The sequence below is a fragment of the Falco cherrug genome, chromosome 9, assembly GCF_023634085.1.
Source record: "Falco cherrug isolate bFalChe1 chromosome 9, bFalChe1.pri, whole genome shotgun sequence".
Lineage (NCBI taxonomy): Eukaryota > Metazoa > Chordata > Aves > Falconiformes > Falconidae > Falco > Falco cherrug.
In genome coordinates, this window is record NC_073705.1 from 17,993,765 (window position 1) to 18,012,976 (window position 19,212).

The 19,212-nt window shown below is 52.1% G+C and overlaps 1 protein-coding gene across 5 annotated transcripts in view; it reads right to left on the bottom strand.

Moving 5' to 3' along the window:
* LOC102048694 (uncharacterized) overlaps positions 1-8,971 on the bottom strand; it is a 30,968-nt gene extending 21,997 nt beyond the window's left edge. The window contains exon 1 of one of the 5 annotated variants that reach the window (XM_055720721.1): positions 8,678-8,971. In XM_055720721.1, the coding sequence (XP_055576696.1) occupies positions 8,678-8,726 (49 nt within the window). In that variant the 5' untranslated portion in view covers positions 8,727-8,971. Of the gene's footprint in view, positions 1-1,330; positions 1,378-8,549 lie in introns of those variants that run through there. The other 4 variants (XM_055720722.1, XM_055720724.1, XM_055720723.1 and 1 more) reach the window with 4 other exon arrangements.
* Positions 8,972-19,212: the final 10,241 nt, after the last annotated feature.

Sequence of the window (19,212 nt, forward strand, 5' to 3'; positions counted from 1 at the left end):
GCCTCGTAAAGAGAAAGGAGAAGGGGGCAGCTTTGTGAGCTTTTTTCACACGTGGACAAAGATGACTTGTTTTCACATCACAATTATTTCAGAGGGTGATGTGGCAGAACAGCCTCTGTATGAAAGACTGATCTACAGGAGCTGAAGATCTGCCCCCAGGTTTTCTTACTGTTTTTCTGAATCTTATATTTCACAGTGCGGGCTTCTGGTTCACGGCGATGGTATGAGAGCCAGGGTGAAAGCCCAGCATCCACCCTTTAGCAAGCTGCAAATCTCAGCTCCAAATACAACTGTTTGTGTATTTATATATATATACACACATATACATATGGGGCCGGCAACTGCTGCAGTACAAGACTTCAGTTCCTTTGGTATCTTTTCCATTAGTGCCTGACCCAGAGCACCTCAGAGGGCTACAGTACATACACTTTTCAGGATATCTTACTTCCTACTTCACTTCCTCTCATTCCCCTCTCCTACTTCCTTCCTTTTTGCTTGATACCAAACCAGCAGCTGCTTCACAAACTCGCTCCCGGTAAGGTAACTATCCCTAAGGAGGCAGGGCAGGCCGGGACCCCCACCGTCCGGCGGGAGGGCAGGGGTTGCTGCATGCACAGCCCTCCTTCGCCACAGCCCAGACAGCTCCCCGTCCAGAAAGGACTTGTTTCCCCCCTTCCCTCCTCCAGCCTGCTTCCCACAGCATCCACAGGCAAGGGAGGCTTTCACCCATTAAGGGCCCGAGCTGGCTACCACACAGATCATTTTCTACTTTATTTAAACCCCTTCTATTTGATCCTGAAAATTTCTTGGGATACCACTGAATTGTGCCCTTTCCTGCTCACAGACAGCCATAGAGTTCATATTTTACCCTGGATTTCCATGAAGGGCTGTCAGCAATAAATAATCCCATCTGATGGGCTCTTTGTGGCACTTGGGCACACACAGTGCTTATAACCCCTCACAGACAACTGTGTTTATCGCATACAGAGCTGTACCCACCTCTGTGGCAGGACGCACAGGCATCATCGCCCCACTGGGAAGGGCCACATGTGGGATGGTCAGTACCAGACCATCAGCAATGCAACACCAGTACCTCACTGGGCTAGGGGACAGGAGAAAGCCATCGCCCAGGGGAATGCCACAGGCAAGCTCATCAGGGGCTTCTGCTCTTGGAGCAAGTGTGACAGCCTCCGAGCTGAGGACAGGGAGCGGGGAGCCTGCTTTGCAGCTCTGGGCACAGCCAAACACCACCTGTAAGAGGGAGCTTGGTGCCAGGTCTTGGGAGGAGGTGGAGCTGAATCGTGACTGATTTGGAATGAAAAGGGTCTACCTGTTCAGCTGCAAACATCTCTTGCCAGTGAGAGGCAAAGTGTTGTATCTGCATGAAAAATGAAAGGCTAACGTTAAGGCTCTTCTGGTGGCGTCACCACCCCAGACGGCACAACGAAACCACCGAGCATCAGGGGGAGAGCAAATGTGTTGCTGCACCTTCTCCTTAAGAACAGATCCTACCACTGCCACTCTTACCAGAAATTGCTACATGCAATGGTGGTTCCTTCCCGAAGACTCTGATTGCCTTCCCTAATTAATCATGCCATGCTTTCCTTTGACTGGAGATCCTCTCACTGTCTCTCAATCTGCCCCTCTTTTCTTGCTTAACCGGTTTCACCCTGGCCTACACAAATATTTCTTTGTCTGAAATCAGGAAGCAGCATATTAAAATGAGGTCTTGCTACTTACAGAAGGAGATGTCAGAGACTTCAACTCCTGTCTTTTATGACTGCAAAAGCTACAATTTGTACCAGAAAGTTTGGCTGGGCTAGAAAACATGAAAAATGAGATGAAATCTCTGACCCTCCACATGAGGATCCCCTCAATGTCACCAACTCCAGTGCAGAGCAAGGTCTGTGCTTTGGACAACATGGTCCTTTGCTCTTCCTATCCTGTGGTCAGCAGTGACATTGCATGGTTTCACAATTTCTTGTTTATGTGTTCCAGGCTGCAGCCCATTGATCTCAGCAGTGGCAGGTCCTGGTAACCACAGTGTCGGAACATTTCTGATTTATCCTCCCAATGCCTTGTGATGATGTGAGATGTTATCATCCCTCTACCACAAGTTCAGAATAGATGCAAAGGGCGGCAGGATTTTGCAACACACTTGGGCACCTCATCCTCATTCACTCAGTGATACTTTCCCATGGTCATCTGTGCTACAGCGGGGAGATGCCTCATGATTAAGGCAGTGACCTGAAACTCAAGTTTTTCTTGCTGCACTTCACTGACAGAACAGTCTCTTCTTCCTCCCTGTTGCCTGGGTAATGGCGTCTAAACCATGGAGCTTCCAAGCAGACTGTTTCTGCTACGCATCTTGGAAGGAACACGCAAATACACTCAGCTCTTTCAAGCACATTGCCAACACACACCAGAATGGTGCAATTAAAGCTCATCTGTGCCATTACAAAAAAAACCACAAACCCAAAAAAACCCAACAACCCCCACCCCCACCAAACCTGACCCTCAGCTGCTATAAATTAGCTCATTAGCAGGGCCCTTGATGGAGCAGTGTCAGCTGGTTCTGGTTGAGGGTTTGGCTGCCAGTGTTTTGCAGGTTGATAGCAGAGCAATGTGGGCAGGATGGGCTTTTGCCAGGTGCTGGAGGAGCGTGCTGCAGGGCTACGGTTACAAGCCCATGTGGAGGCTTCTGAAAGGAGGCGTGAGGAGCTTCAGAGAGCTGAATGGCAGCATTAAGGTGGGTGAGATGTATTTACTTGTGCTGGAGACCAGCCACGTTTGATAATGCTGCTCCTGGGAAAACAGCCATGATTTGTTTTTGTTGGGTTTGTTTGTTTGTTTCCTTTCCCCTGGACTGGTTTTCCACACCCCTTCTGGGGTGAAGGTAAGTAAGGTATGGAAGGATGCTGCTTTCAGGCAGCAGGGGAGGGGACGGAGCTGTGTGTGCGTGCTTAGGGACTGGTATCACTGCCTGCAGCATCATCAGCAATGTGTGCCCAGGCCAGATGTTGTCTGGGGTTAACTTATGCTCCCTGCTTAGCAGGCCCCCAAAGGGCTGCCTGGCTCTGCGATCACACTGAGCAGGGTTCCTGGGCTGTAACAGAAGGCTGTAGCTGATGGTGACTTGATTATGTGTGACCTTTGGCAAGTTGCTGGACTTCCTGTGCCTGTACAGCTGGAGATTAAGACTGCTTCCCATCCCACAGGGAGGTGGGAACAGCGACCTAGCTAATATCTGAAGGTAATTAGTAGGGAGTAAAAGGAATTTATGTTTCCCAGCTAAGTATCTAGAACTTTGCTTTGCTTTGTTTCCAGACTGCTTTCTAGGATACTTCTCTGTTGGCAGTTAGCAAAGCCTAGCAGAGAAACTTCAACCCTTCGGAGGTGAATACTCTCCTGTCAGCTCCTGTCCCCAGGCTTTCCTTTCCTTTCCTTGCAGTTTGAAGTCTGAGTGTCGTGTTCCTGTTTATAATGCCTAGCAGCTGCCAGTGCTCAACCTGGTGCGATGCTATAGAGGTTCCTGACCTGAGGAAGGAGAGCAGATATCTAAATGTGAAAATGCTTTCAAGCAGTTTCTTTATCCTAAGTCGCATGCAAGAGATGTGCTCAAACAACTCATTCCCAGGCAGAACTCCTAGGCATTCCCAGCCCTGCCAAGGCCCAACTCCTGCAAAAACTCCCACTTTTCTAGTAAAGGAGCCAACATCTATATTTAAATTACCATGCTCCAAAGCATTGAAATCCAGGTCCATTTTTTACTTTTTTGTATCTACGCCTGTGGCTCAAAGGCATGTATCACTGGCAATTCCTTCAGTGTAAGCCCTGTTAAGCCCTCCTACATCCCCGAGAGGGGTCCTTGGTCTCTGATGCACTGACTCGAGTATCTTCATGGTCTTCTGATGCATCTGGCTAACAGAAGGGCTCGTGGTGGGAAGGGGCTGGGCTGGCAGTGGGATGAGTGCTGCCAGTAGCAGTACAGAGCTATACCGTCCAGCACAGCCCCATGCCGCTCTCCTCCCTTCTGGTCTGCACCCACCCACCTTCTCAAAATGTTCATCCTCAGCTCTGTTAAACACGTGCGCAATGGCTGGCCCAACAGGAGCTAAAGCTTTGCTTGTCTCCATCTGCTGCTGTGTTACAAAGGATAGCACTGTATAGAATAAATGTATAGGATAAACAAAAGATAAAATTTCCAACTGTAGTGTGCCATGGGAACAGAGCACCAGAAATAAAGGGCAACACCAATGCCTTGGGTTGCTGCAGGGATTTCGCACAGCTGCCCTGCAAAGGAAGACCAGAGCCAAACCCCATCATTCCGACCAGCTGCTTAGCCCTGAGCACAGGAGCACGATGCATGTGCAGAGCCCCAGGAAAGGTTTGTCAGTATCCTGCGGAGGACCAGCACAGCCTGCCTGGTGACTCCTCTCTAGCTCCGGCTGTGCCGAGCGTTAAATCCTGTGCAACGCAGGACAGGTCCTATGGTGCGGCTGTGGCCTCCTAGTAGCAGACAGAGATGCTCGTCAGCTTTTGAAGAATCATTAGGGAGCAGAGACTGGGGAGCTGAAGTCAAACTCATGACCTAGAAATGAAAGGCTCTCCCACTCCCATTCAGTCCTTGCATTCCCTCATTTTCCTTCCTTCCTTTACAAAAAAAAGCCTCCCTTTAGTCCTGCTGCTCCAACATGTTCTCTACCACTGCTGGCAGTACAGCCCAGGTATTATTTCCCTTTCCCTGCGAAGAGGGGACTTTATTTTTTTTCCCTCGCCAGCGATGAGGTCTCAATTTCCCAGCATTTGAGAGAAAAGGGGTCACTTCCTTTCTGAAACAATAGGCATTTTTTGCTGCTGACTCTTCCCCCACATGTGGGGAGGGCTGGGGCTGTGCTGGCACCCCCTGCTCGGCACCAGCCACCCCCATGCTGGAGCCACACTACCTTCCTAGCGGGGCAGTGGCTGTCCCCTGCAGAGCCCTGCGGCACACGGAGCCCAGCGCTCAAGGGAAGGACTGGATTACTCTTACGCTGCCAAAAAACTCCAACCAGAACAACCCAACAAACAAGCAAACCCCATCAAGCACTACCAACTGACCATATGGCAAGGAAATCTGTCTCCATGGAGCTTTGCCATGGGGTGAGGATCTTCCCACTGTTAAAGACCTGGTCCCAGTCCTGACGATGGCAGGGGTGCTGCTTGGTACCAAGTTTCTGCAGATAACCTGCCCTCCCAAGGCTGTTCCAGCAAAGCTACTCTGTGAGCACGGCCCAGCCTGAGCAAGGGCTTCTCCGGAGCTGTTAGGACAATCACAAGCCTGAGCATTTCTAAGGGGAGCTTACAGAAAGGTCTTGCACCAGTTACAACCTCTGTCTACAAAAGCAGAAACTTGTGCAGGCTTGAAAAATCACTGCTATAGAAATGTGTGTGTTTGGGGGGGGGGGGTTGGTGTGTGGTTTTGTTGGGGTTTTTTTGTTTGGTTTTTTTTTTTTTTACTGGAATTGTGACTGACCAAGTCATGTTTGCAGAGGAACACGCTCCCATGTGGTAACTGAATATTTGCTTGATAGACCCAATCCTCAATATTTCAATTCGCCCACTGAAATGCATGTGGATTTCATGGGAGTATATATACAGTTTGATTTGCTTGAAATGTTGAATGCAAAGGAACAATTATGACACAGCTGAGATCTCTGACAGCCCTCGAACAAAAAGCACAAAGTTCTTGGGTGGTTTTCCTCCAAGGTGCTCTCCCAAACTTTTAGTTATAAGTGTATGAAGTTCCTCCAGATGATAGTTTGGTAATATATAATGTGGCCAGAAATGTTATAGATCCCCCATAGCCGCAGCTAGCAATGATAAATCCATATAAAACAGATGCTGAGAGAAAGATAATAGGGTTCAAGGACTGACTGAAGAGGCATTCTTTGTCTTAATACCTACATTTTAGAAGAGGAGGAGATACTTATAGCTCTCTTCGGGCATTTGAGGCAGAATGAGAGGGAGCTTCTTTACTGGTGGCAACAGTTGGGTGAACTAAAGAGGAAATGGGTTTCCAAGTACAGAGGTCACTTGACACTTCTACAACTTGCTTCTAGTCATTCCAAGTGACCCACAAAGTTTTGGAAACAGAGCGATGGGTCTGACAGATGAGTGACCTCTGGCAGGTGGTCCCTGGGCACAGCAGGTCCCCGCAGACCACCTGTTTTACCGGTGGTGCTCGCGCAGGCTGGCAGCCACCAGTTTTTCGACCTAACACCTGACCATGTGTATAGTGCCAGATAAACTTTTTTTGCTGCATTTAGCCTGCAACTTACTACTTTAGATGTATAGCCCAGTGGGAAAACGAGGCCAAGGATAAGTATGGTGCACAAGGCTCTGTGCCAGAGTCCTCCCTGCTCTGCAGTGTACCCACTCCTGGGGTGGGGGGTTCAGCTCCCACAGGCATCCCTGGTGCTTGTTTGTGAGACTTTGCCAGGGTGATGACAGCTCTCCCTAAAGACCTGCAAATCCTTCTTGGAAATTTCCATGTGCTCATTCAGAAGAAAGGTTCAAAACCTTAAAGTAAATGGTGCTTTCACAAGCAGCCCTGTATAACAGCAAAAGATTATTTGGCACACAGCTCACTAACGTGGCTGAGCCAAAAATGAAAACAGATATACCACACCTTGGCCAAAACTGTCTAGTTCAGGAGATCCTTCCTTGCACATCTGACTTGCAGGCTGCCTTGTATCCTTAAGGAGTATTCAGCCAGAAACCAGGAGACAGGAGGCCCTTTGCAAGGATGGAACTTGCCCCCCAGGGATGACAGGTATGTAGTCATTCAGGTTTTATTGCCTATAATAAGCTTGGATAAACAACTGTTCAGTAGTCCCACAGACCAAAGCCATTAAGACCCCAGTGCTTCAACTGAAGGCAGAGGAACTCCGAAAGGTCACTGTTAACCCATCCTCCATGTGCAGTCACTGCTGTCCCTAGGCAAAACCCCAGCGCTGCTCCTGCTCTGAGGACGGAGCAGTGGGTGGGTGTAACCATACTCTTTGGTATGTCTGAAGTCTTTTATGGTCACAATGAGAGCGGTGACAATTTTTGGGTTAGTTGCTCTTACTGCAGCCACATGGGGACCGTGGTGAGATGATGATGAGGAGGAGGTGGCGATGCAAGGCTCTGTAGCTGTAGTAAGCTGAACTTGCTGATACAAGAGGTCCTGCCACCCTGATACTTCTGTTCTAACAGCCCCCGCAAGGAGGGGAGAAGATCCAGCCTACACCCCTGTTACTTAGCTGCCATTCTAAAGAAAGAACAAAAAAAGTTTTGTTCTGTTTACATTCTGAGGCTGCATTTGGAGACGCAGCTCTGAAGTCCCTGCCACAAAGCTTGCAAGAAGCAGCATACTCTTGGCTTTTTGAGTAGAAATGGGGTCCAAACCAGGATGCAAATAATATTTGGTGCCTCTTTGTAGCTGAGGTAATGAGGGAGCGCTGTCCCTGTTTCGTATTTGGAGAAGTTCTAGCGGAATCTCTGTTTGATCAGTGCTCCACGTGGTAAGTCTGTTTCCCCCCCCCCCAAAGCTTCCACCTGCCCCTGACAGTACTTCTGTGTCTGGGTGATGAGGGATGCTTCCCAGTGGAAGAGCAAGCTTCCTTTCCCCTCCTAACCCTGCCGTCAGACCTGCACTATGTAGCCTGGGGGACACAAGTTCACGCTCAAATTACATCCAGAGCAAAAAGAAAAAGAGCAATTTCCACTGCCCTGTAAAAGGGCATCTCTTCGCGCCTAGTGCTGATGCTGGAGCGCTCTCGCAGCAGCGCTGCCCCAGAGCCCTTCGCGTCCCTGGGCAAAACCCGCAGCCCCCAGCCGAGCCCGGGCAGGGCAACGCGCTGCGCCAGCTCGGGCACCTCGGGGGGCTCCAGCTCCCCCCAGCCCCCAGCAGGCCCCCCAGCGCAGGGGAGCAGGGCAGTCGTGTGTGTGTGTCGTGTGTCCGCCCCCCCCCCAGCGGTGGGTGCCCGTGGCGGCTCGGGCTGCGGCAGCGCAGCGCTGCAGGGAGGCGGGAGCTCCGGGTGGGCTGCCGGGACCCCAGTAGCCACCGCCGTGCCCCGCAAGCCGGCGCCGGCAGCGATGCTAACGGCGAGGGGAAACCGCCGCCTCCAGCGCGGCTGAAGGGGGAACGGGTGCGCTAGGGGCTCCGCTTCCCCGGGGCCGAGATCCCCGGGCCCGCCGCGCTGCCTGGGGATAAACCATCCCGGACCCGCTGCGCCGCTCGCTCTGCGCAGCGCCGGGGAGTGCGGGGCGCGGCCCGCCCGGGGGCACCCAGCGTGGTCCCAGACCCGGGGCAGCAGCTGCTGGGGGGCGGCGGACCCGCCTGGAACGCGGGGCTGTGCGGGTGCGAGGCGGGCGGTGCGGGGGTGGCAGCCTCCGCGCGCCCGGACCCCCCGCGCTCCCGTACCTCCTGCCCCCCTCCTCCCCTCGCAAGCCGTTTCCACGCCGAAAAAAGCCAAATAACCCCCGTCTGAAGCGGCGAGCAGCACCCTCCCCTCCGCGCTTACCTGCGTGCGGGCAGAGGCAGCCGGCGAGCAGCGAGCGCAGCATGGGGGCGGGCGGCCGCGCAGCGCTGCGCGGCCCTAAGTACCGCCTGCGCGGCCGGGGGGGCGCGGGGGGGGTGCGGCGGACTCACCTCTCCGGCCGGCCGCGGCCAGCCTGAAGCTGCGGTGCCAGGCGAACATCCCGGCGGCGGCCGCCCTCAGGGGCGGGCAGGGGCGCGGGCTGCCATCGCGGCCCCCCCGCGGCGCGGCCGGGCTGCCGGGGCGGCAGGCCCCCCTCGGGGCGGCGGGCAGGGGCCCGGCCAGCGCGCCCTTACGAAGGGAGCCGTGCGGCGGAATGCATCTCCTACGGCTGATAAGCCGGGGAGGCTGGAGGGGCCCGGATTACCTTTGCAACCCCCGGAGGAGCGGGGGGAGAAGGGAAAAGGGACGGGGGAGAAGAAAAAGAAAAATATTTCAGCGCTTGCATAATGTCAATAAACAACCCCCCTCTCAAGTGGCAGGAAAGGAAAGGCTGGAATGTTTTGGGTGGGGAGGAGGGAGTAGAGTGGGCTTGGTGGATTTTTTTTCGGTTTTTTCTTTTTTTGTTGGTTTTTTCCTCTCTCTTTTTCTTCCTTTTCTTTTTCTTCCTTTTCTTTTTTCTTCCTTTTCTTTTTTCTTCCTTTTCTTTTTTCTTCTTTTTCTTTTTTCTTCCTTTTCTTTTTTCTTCCTTTTCTTTTTTCTTCCTTCCTCCTCTCTTATTTTTTCCTTTCCTCCCCTTGTCTTTTTTCCCTTTTCTTTTCTTCCCTTTCCCCCTCCTCTTTTTCTTCCCCTTCCTCTCTTTCTTCCCCCTCTTCTTTTTTTTTTCTCGCTCTTCTTTTTTCCCTTTTCTTTTTTTTTTCCTCTTTATCTATTTAAATTGCATATGTTTGCAACACAAAACTCTGCCTTGTTGGTAGCTGGGGCTGCAGGCTATGAACAAGAGCATTGGTTCTCTTGATCCAAGTGTATTGATTCAAGCACTGGAATGGGTGCTCTGGCATGCCCTGGGCACAGCTCACGAGCGCTGCCTTGGGAAGCATGGGACATTCCTGCTAGGCAAGGTGTACACCATGCCAGCTCCTCCTAGGCTAGGGGTACACCATGCCAGCTCCCTACAGCCAACAGCCCCATAACCTGCATGGGATCTCTGCTTGCTCAGAGCGCACCAGCCCCTGCATTACTCTCCCATCCAGACTTCTGCTGACTTAAGCACTGTCGGGAGAAAATGTGCTGCTCCACCAGTTAAACCGGCCTAATTCTGTGGACTTCAGACATCCGCAGGATCAGGAGATCACAGAGAGCCAGCGGCTGCTCCAGCCCTGCCACAAATGCCGTGAGAAAGCCACGCGGGAGGGGACCTGCCAGGGGAGGTCCGCTCCAGCTGCTCCCCTAGGTGTTGGTCCTCCTGTGCCCTTGCCACACGCCACCAGCCAGGCATCAACCAAAGTGAACTAATTGCCTTTTTGCTGTGGCTGGAGTTTGCTGATTGGCACCAGCCACTATTTAAAGGCAGGGTGTTGGACTGGCCTGCTTTATCACCGCATGGCTCTTATTTTATTGCTCCCAAACTCATGTCACCCGACAGGAGGAAGGAGGCAGCCTTCCTCCCTAGGCTGGGGGGCTCCTTATGCTGCTCCCTCCTGCCTCCCACTGCAGTGGGATGGGGAGTTTGTGGGCTGCACCCGATTCCCTTGCAGCACCCTGGGCACTCATCGCACAACCAGCGCCTGCTTCTGTTTTTCTGGGAAAGCCAGAGAAGGCTGTGTCCGGGGGTGTGAGAAGGAAACCATAAATTCCCTGGGTGAAGGAGGTCCCTCTTTCTTGCACTGTGAGGGTCCGTGCTGGGGGATGTGCACCACCACCATTATGGCTGCGTGCTTGGTGCACGCTGCCCGCCGTGCCCTACCGGTGCTGCCAGCCCAGGCTCAGCGCCTCAGCTCCCAGCTACAGTGGGCAGACTTAAAATGATTAGAGCAGCGGAAGGGTAACGTACAGGTTCCTTAGCATAAATTTGTGGTAGCACTGTTAGCAGCCAGAGGAATTCCGGGGACAAAGTATTACCCTCTCAGCCCCAGCTCTGCTGCCTGCACACCATTGCACAGGCCTGCCTTTCTGCCATTAAGCTCCATTGCTTTGTATGCTGCTGAATGCACTCCTATAGTACCCAGAGGCTTAATTTTTTGTTGTTTTGTTGTTTTTTTTTTTTAAATAACTGTTTTGGAGAAGGAAGAAAAACTGCTGTGCTGATGTCTGTATATAGCTATAACTCAAAGTGCTCTGAAACGCATCTAATTTGTAACGAGCAAAAGCTAGGTTCCTAAGGAGAGTCTCAATCTGGCCGTTTCTAAGCCCAGTTTACCCCTTGTGTTCAACAAACGCTTGGGGCCAACAGAAATGACTGTGTTACCAAAATATAATAAATAAAAGAACCCAGTGACAGTAAGCTTTTTGAACAAGAATGAAACATCCCCTGGAATGCGCACAAGCCAAGCGCTCCGGCCCTGGGCCAGGGCAAACATGGGATGGAAATGGCTGGCAATGAGTGCAAGATGTGAATGCTCTTGGTATTCTCATGAGAGGGTGTGTTTGTGTGTATGAAACTGATAATTAATACTGGAAATGCTCTGCGTTGACACAATATGTGACAGTGTTCAGAGTCTAGAGGGCCCCACAAAGCTGTCGTTAGGTGTTGTACGTGTTCAGTTTTGTCTCACACTTGAAAAGCTTTAGTAGCATAACTGTGTTTTGGGTTTGGGTTTTTTTCAGCTCAGGTTTATTAGCTATATTCTACACATGAATAGCTTAGCACTGGATCAGGAAAAGAACCAGAGCGTGCCTGGGACTTTTCTTCCAGTGTAAACGCACCTACCGGAAGGGAGATTTTGCCATTTTGTGGTTGTATTATTAACAGCAGTGAAACCCTCCAAAGGGAGGACACCACCGATTCCAGCCCCCCCCCCCCCCCCCCCCCAACAACAGCCCACAAGCAAGAAGCAATACTGGTACCTGGTTTTGGTGTCCAAACTTGAAGATAGTGCAGAAAAGGGGAACATTATTAATGTGCTTTTGTCTAAACCTTGTGAACACCTTTGACATGGGAGAGGTTGTATGCCCTCTGAACAGAAACGCATTGAGCTCAGTTGCTGCTGTAGCCCAGCAAAAAAGGAAGGATGCTTCTGTCATGCAGCTTCGTCTCTTGTCTGGCAGCAAGAGTAGTGCCAGGTCTCACCATTTAATTGGGAGTTTTGAGACAGGCTGCCTCCTTTTTCCTTAAAGTCCAGCCTGTTAGGGGAGTGTGGGCTGCCAGCTCTGAGCCATATGTAGCTGTGCTGGGGGCAGAGCCCAGGGAAGGGGGAAACCAGTCAGGCAGGGGAAGGGACCTGCCTCAGCTGTGGGAACAGCCTGTTCTGAGGACTGGGGCCACGTTACCTGGTGCCCTGTGAGGATGCTGTGGGGTTTGGCACATCCTCCATCTGCTCTTTCCTTGCTGCCACCGGTCCTCATGCTGGGGCTCCTTCCCATTCACCTTTGTGCTGAGAATGTGGGACGGGTTCTCCGAATTGCAACTGGGCAGGAAACTCCCTCTCGAGCTACAGAGGATGTAACGGGAAGAGGAAAAACCTCTTAGTCAGCATTGACTTAATTTCTGATGGATGCATCCATTTCCTCAGCCATAAGAAAACTCTCCACCCAAAGAAGTCCCCGAGTGTGGAAGGCTGTTGTGTCTCTGGGTCCCCTGGGCATACAGCTGCATCCTATCTTTCTCATCACCTTTGTGAGCCTTAGGGCTGGTGGGAAGCGACTTTAGAGCAGGGGGCACTTCCCTACCACAGAGAAGCCAGGCACAGGCTCGCAGGGAGCCGCTCAGCCTTTGCACCAAGGGGGGGGGGGGGGGGCTGAGGGCATGTGACAAGGTCTGTTTATAGGGCAATTTCCATGTTAGGTGCCTGGAAAGCAAGAGGGGTGCTTTTAGTGGTGACTTCTAGTGCTATGCGGGCCATCATGCCATTCCTCCATGCCCCAGTTACTACTGTGCCCTACAGGGGCTGAAATCACCCCTAAATCTTCCATAAAAGCGATTGCTACAGCACCCATTGAGATGCTCTGCAGCTGCAGAGGAGGATGCCTGTCAGACATGAGCCTTGCTTCAAAAAACTCCCCAAAAGCCAAACGGCTCAGCAGAGGACAAAGCCCCAGGCATGTACAGCCTGCGTGGCTGAGCTTTCCTGGCTGGGGCAGGTGTTCCTCTGCTCTTTTGCTTTAGGCAAGTCCCCTGTGTAAATAACTTCACCTCCTTCTGCTGCAGCTTGTCTGGCAGAACAGGATTTTTGCAAGTAGTTTCAGGACCCGTCGCCTATAAGTCATGCAGCCCCCAAATCACGGGATTTCTCATGCATGTAAAAGGCCCCTCCACCTGGCGTGAAGTATTTGTGGTGACGGAAAACACATCCCAGTATCGTTGTGGTTTTGACACCGAAGCGTGCGGTGAAATTGCTGTCAACCTTTCATCATATGTTTATATTAGACCTCATTTTCCATCGCGTTCCCTGACCCCTTAGTCAAAGGCTGGATCTGGAGGGCTCACTCGCCTGCCTCCTGCTTTCGTTTGTACACCTGCAGCATGGCACAAAAGGGGCCGTGCAGCACAGTCACCTGCTCAGCTCAAATGTGTTTTCTTCCATTGTGGTATGAGCAGGGCTTTGGGGCATAGCTGGCAGAGGGACGTTGGATCTGTGTGACAGCCTGGGAAAAAGGGGGTATGTAACGGCATGCTACGGGGGGGCTCCCCATCAGCAGAGAAAGGCCAGGGAGGGGATGATCTGGGCCGCAGCCACCAGGGTCGGCTCAGACCTGTCCCTGGTGGGTGACTCTAAGGGGTTGCTCTTTGTCTTAGGTTGGAGCTGCCTTTGCCCAAGCGGGCGTGCCAGCGGTGCTGTACTGATCTTACTGAAGCAAGAGCTGGCAGCAGCTCCTGGGGAGCTGGGCAGCACGCCTGCACACCGCTGGGTCGAGGAGAGGGAGGAATTAAAAAAAAATGGAAAGAGAGAGACCTTCAAAGAGGAATTGCATGGTAAATGGAGGTTTCTGGAAGACTCCAGTTTCCTGTGAAACAGTTCTCCTGCTAACTTGACAGTGGCACTCACGTGTACAGCTTGTCCAGGTGAAGGTTTGGAGTCACAAGAGGGGAAGTTTTTTCCTGCAATGCCCTTACAGTGCAAAAAATAGCTTGCTGCGGTAGCAAGCAGCTCTCGAGTCTTAGCAGTAACGTCTTAACCCCTGCGAATCTTGTGTTTTGCTCCAGACGCTTGTCTTAGTCTACAGACACTGCAGATTTTGCTCTTTCCTCAGGGAATCTGATAAATGTGCTAAATACTCAAAACGAGCAAAGCCGGCCTGTGCAAGCAAAGCCCCCTGCATCTTCTCCACCCCTTGCATGGGCACCGCTGCCCCGAGCAATGCCCCAACCACAGAGTAGGGGAGAAAGCTGCTGCCCAGCTCAGCACCTACTGCCCCAAATCTGCTTGCTGGTGTCCAGCAGCCTTTCCAGAGCAGAGAAGGCTCAAATGCCAGGTGCATTTTGGATCCCGGAGCAGGTATGTGGTCCCCACTCCTCCCTGCTGGTGAGCCAGGTGGGAAGATGCTGCCCAGCGCTGTGCCCCAGGCAGCCAGGGCTGGTGGCTTGCCAGGCACATCACCTGTGGGCTGAAGGGACCTTTGACTTCAAAAGCTGCTGCAACACATGCTTAAACTCAGGTTGCTGCCTCTGTAACTCTCCACAGCCAGCACAGACCCCCTCGCTTTCCTGTGGATTACCTGCCCTGGGGGTTCACACCTTTTCCAGCCAAGGGGACCTCGTCAGCTCCTTCCAAAGGCAGGATGAGCCATGCTGGCTGCTTTCTGGGTTATGCCACAACGCAGACTCTCTGTTTTCCTCCTGTGATGCTGCAGGCTGGCTGGTGGCATGCGGGCACAGAGGGGTCCCCATCCGCTTTTCCTCCTGCAGCATACCAGCACCCCTCTCTGCCAGCGGTTCTCAGTTGGGTGTCTGAGTCAGTGGGTGCTGGGGCTCAGCCAGGAGAGAAGGGTGCCTGGCTTGGGATGGGATGGGATGGGACGGGACAGGATGGGATGGGATAGGATGGGAGCCATACACCAGTGGGGCAGCTGGGTGCAAGTGGAGGAGCAGAGGGGAGTGATGGCGGGGAGCTGGTGAGGGCCAGGAAAAGCAGCAGAGGTGCTCATGGAGCAGCAGCAACCCCTCGGGAAGGAAGGAAGCAAGGGTGGAGGCTGAGCTGGGTCAGGGAGAGAGGCACCTTGTTTTTCTGCTGGGACCTTGGTGTCCTGGGGTGCCAGAGGGTTGCTTCAGTGGCCCCAACAAAAGGCAAGTCACGGCCAGGGGCACCATGTGTCTGGGCTGTGCCGGAGGCCGTTGGGCAGAGCCCACTTGTGCAGCGCTGCCTTTATTTCTGTGATTCTTTAATTTACCTTTGTGATGGAGGGCAACAGCCTTTGGCTCAGTCTCTCTGTGGGACAGCCCTGGTAGGTGCCGTGGGGTTACTGTGAGGAGCACTGGGGCACTCTCCCATCCCAGGTCTCCTACTGGCATCCCCCTGCTCCATGCCAAGCCATGGGCAAGCAGCATGCAGCAGAGCCCTGCTGTCGCAGGAGCCACCTTGGTGCCAGCCTTGTCTTGCTCTCACTGCCTTGCAGGTAACACCAGGACAGACCGATGGGGAGGTTTAGGGCGTTGCAGCCCCAGGAGCAGAAGAGGTGTGAAGGTGTTTGCTTGAGGAGCTGTGCCTGCTGCCTGGCTTCTGGGGGCTGTGAGCCTGTGCCTGGCAGCGAGCCCGGGCTCTGACATCCCTCCAGCTCACAGCATCCCCCAGAGCTGGGCCAAGCTTTGTCCATGCATGGGCCACTGCTGGGGAGCCAGAGTATCCAGAGCATCCCTCAGACTGTTTCTTTGCTTTCTACCCCTGGAGAATCCCAGTGGCTGTGACAATGCTGCTTAAACCTTGCCATTAACAGGGCTGAGGCTTTGGCAATCTCTGCCCCGTTTACCTTGTTGCAAACGCTGCATCGTTGCAAGTGCTGCAATTGCTTTAGTTTGGAAATGTTCACTCTCAGCTTAGAGCAATCTGTTTCAGTGGAGTGCAAGAAAAGAGTTAGGTGTGACTTGCTAAATACATCACCAGAGTTTAAAGCAGTACAAATAGGAATTAATGAGATCCTGGGCAATTTGCATTGCTTTCCCCTGAATATATGTGAACTCATCAGTAGAACTAAGTATATTTCTTGTGTAGCAATTTAATTAGAACTGATTAAAGTAAACACTTTCTGAAAGTTTAAATATGATAGCGGCATTGCATTATAAATGTCATTTTGATTAAATAATGGCTTCTTTGCTTGAACAGGATAGCTATCCACCTGAAACACAAAGGTGAAACTTTAGTTAATAATAAAACTCCCACCAGCTTCAATAGAGCTATATTTCACCTTAATTGTACTCGTAATTTTGCTTTCACAGTTTGATTACAGAAATTACTGTTTCCCACTTGGAGGGGGGGATACATTGTTGTACACCTCCTCCAAAAGGAAACTGGGAACCAGGGACTGTTGACATGCAGTACGTGAGCCTGGGCTCAGGTATGAGGTGATTTGCCCAGTCCAGTGAAACGATGGAGCTGCTTTGTCCCTGGATGCGACAGGAGCACCGGGAGTGGAGAGTGGCCACGTGGGCTCTCCCTAAAGAAGACATCGTAAAATTAGCCTGGAGCAGTGGCTGCCGTTCCTGTGGATCTGGCTGCTCTGGTATTCGGGGAAGCAGCAGGAAAGCAGGCTGACTGTGAGTGTGTTTAAATGCATTGCATGAGACCTAACCTCCACTGGAAAAGTATACAGGGGCTTACCAGGCTGAAAAATGTTGAAATCGACTGTCCTTGATAAGCAGGCAGAGTTCAGTAGCCAAGGACCTGGCTGGATAACCCCAGGACATACTTTACAAATAGCATCTGTTTCTGCAAACCTGCTATTTAAAAACCCTCTTGCTGAAGCCAAACCAATGCTCTTTCATTTGTGTACAACTCTGATATGCAGTTCTTGGGTGTGTATTTCCTCTGGACATCCCGGAGGATATCTGTTTGTGAACCGAGGCGGGTGACGTGGCCGGGACCTGCATGGCTGTGTGCAGCAGCAGGTGTGAGCTGCAGCGGCCCCAGCTCGGGCGCCTGGTGCAGGAAAGGGCGCAGGAGCTCAGACCTGAGCCCAGCGTTGAGGGGTGCTGCCTCCTCAGCACGCTGGTTCTGTGCTCTGGGCTTTTCATCTCTCTGCCTGATCAAAGGAGGTACAACCATTCTCCTTTGTAAAGCTGCCTGGGCATTAAAGCTGTGTGTCTGTATTAAACCCTGTGTTTCTACAAGCAATAAGTGATTCTGGCCATCCAGAGTAACAAAAGCAAGCTCATCAGAGGGACACTTTCCCCGCCCCAAACTAATCCCAAAGCAGGGCTCTTCTGGGTCTAGATGGGAAATGCCAGTGATATATACGTATCCCCTCTGTTCAAGTCTGATCTAAGCCCACCGAAGAAAATCAAACACTACCAAGGACTTTGAGGGGTTGGGACCAGGAGCTTTGTGACTTTCACCTTAGCAGTGCTAGTTGTGCTTTTGTCTATAAAACTCTGCTTCTCTTTGCACGCTTGTTTAGCGTGGGATGAACAGAGGCGGTCGGCTGTGTTACTGCAGACTTCCCTGTGCTTACTAATTTAAGACTGCCATTCGCACTGAAGTTTTCAGGTTGGCTTATCTCTAATTCGTAGTCTATATGCAGCGCTTTGGAGATATTTCCGTATCCTGAAATAACAGAGGCTTGTGATGCATCGCTTCATGACTGCGGTGCTCCGTGACTCACAGGATGGAGGACAGATGTCACCAGGCTGTTGTACACCAAGACAGTCACTGCACAACAACCTGACATTGACAGCCCCTATGACTGAACTGACACACACGTTTCCACGACAGGTAAAAACCACGGGCTTATGTATTTGCAGTGGGTTTGTGCAAGGAGAGCTTTCCTTGGTGCCTTCCACAGAGTTTCTGGCAGTGTTCTTAACAACAACAAAAAAAAGAGAGTAAGAGTGAATATTGACCTCCAGGTGACCCAGCTTTGAATCTCAGTGATTTACTGTCCCACAGCACAATTTGCTTGCTCCTGAGTCAGTTTTAATGTGCAAGAACAGGCAAAGACACAATAAAATATTGTCCCAAGTTTGCAAACTGAATCAGGCAGGTTCCAGTCTGTCAAAATGGGCAGGCAGTGGAGGCCAGACTGGCTCTTGTGCCCCAAACCGTGCCGGTGGGGCGGCAGGGGGCTGCAGGCAGGCTGCAGGTGAGCCTGGCTGCCAGGGAGCCACTGCCTACTGCCCAGTTTCCCAGCAAACGCTCCACATCTGAACCGTTCCAGGGATATTTAAAGTCATGTTTACAAAGCACGCCATTACAGAGAGTCCGCCGGGAAGAGCTGGCTGCTCATTTCAGTGTCCAAAAATACAGGCTAAGCTGTTGTGAGGACCTAGCTCTGTTTGTGGCTGCTGAACTGTTTTAAAAGCCAAACCCTTTTTTCATATAAACACCAAACTGCCTGATGTCAAGTCAGGTTTGTGAGATAAGATAAGGGTGCTTCAGTGAGGAATAAATGGAAGAGAGTTTATGGAAACTCAGTTATGACAAGTAGATAGCATCAGGAAGGGGGGGGGGTTAGGGGGTGCTGTGCATGGCAGAGGTGGAGAGAGAGTATATATATATTTTTTATATTTTTTTTTCAGAGCTGTGGGAGAAGATGATGAGTGGGAGCCAGGGGTTCCCCACCCCACCATTGCAGCAGCCGGGAGCCCAGCGCCCAGGTCTGAGCAAGAGGACCTGGAAGCCGGTGGCGTGCAGCAGCGGCTCCGCGTCTCAGAAGCAAGCTCAGAGGTCGATGGGAGGAATGGAGGGAATGTGATAAGGCCAGGGGAGGATTTGGTGAGTGAAGGGGAAGGGACAAGCAGGGAAAAGAAGGGGATGGGGGGGGGGGGGGCGGGGGGTGGACGATGGCAGGAGTACTCCTTTCCACTGTCTCCCAATTTCCCCATACTGGAGGCAGGTTTGGGTCCCTCAGCTGAAACACCAGGGGACTGCAGTACGGAGGGAGTCCCTGTTCCCTCCCTGGATGAAGCAGATGCCCTGAGCAGTGTCCCTTCAGCCATCCCTGGCAGCAGGTACAGGGGACAGCATGCTGCCAGCAGCCGCTCATCCTGGCCACCAGCAACCTCATAAAGAGTGAACCTTTGTTGTCATTGTCCTGGTGTTTGGAGAAGACTTGGTCCAAGCAAAGGTGAAAGCCGGTGGGAATCCCTAAGTTGCTGTGGACGATCCTGTAAAGACAGTACAGGTCTGTAGGATCATAGAATCATTTAGTTGGAATAGATCATCAAGTCCAACTGATTTGATGGATCGTACCTCAGAGTTTGGTTGTTGGTTTTTTTTTAATGGAGAGTTCTTGCTTTTTGTGTAATTCCACAACACAGAAAAAAGCTCAGGGGATGGCAAACGGTTGCGCTGCCAGCCCCCTGGAAGCTGCAGTCGCACTGCCTCTCCCCTCAGACCTGGTG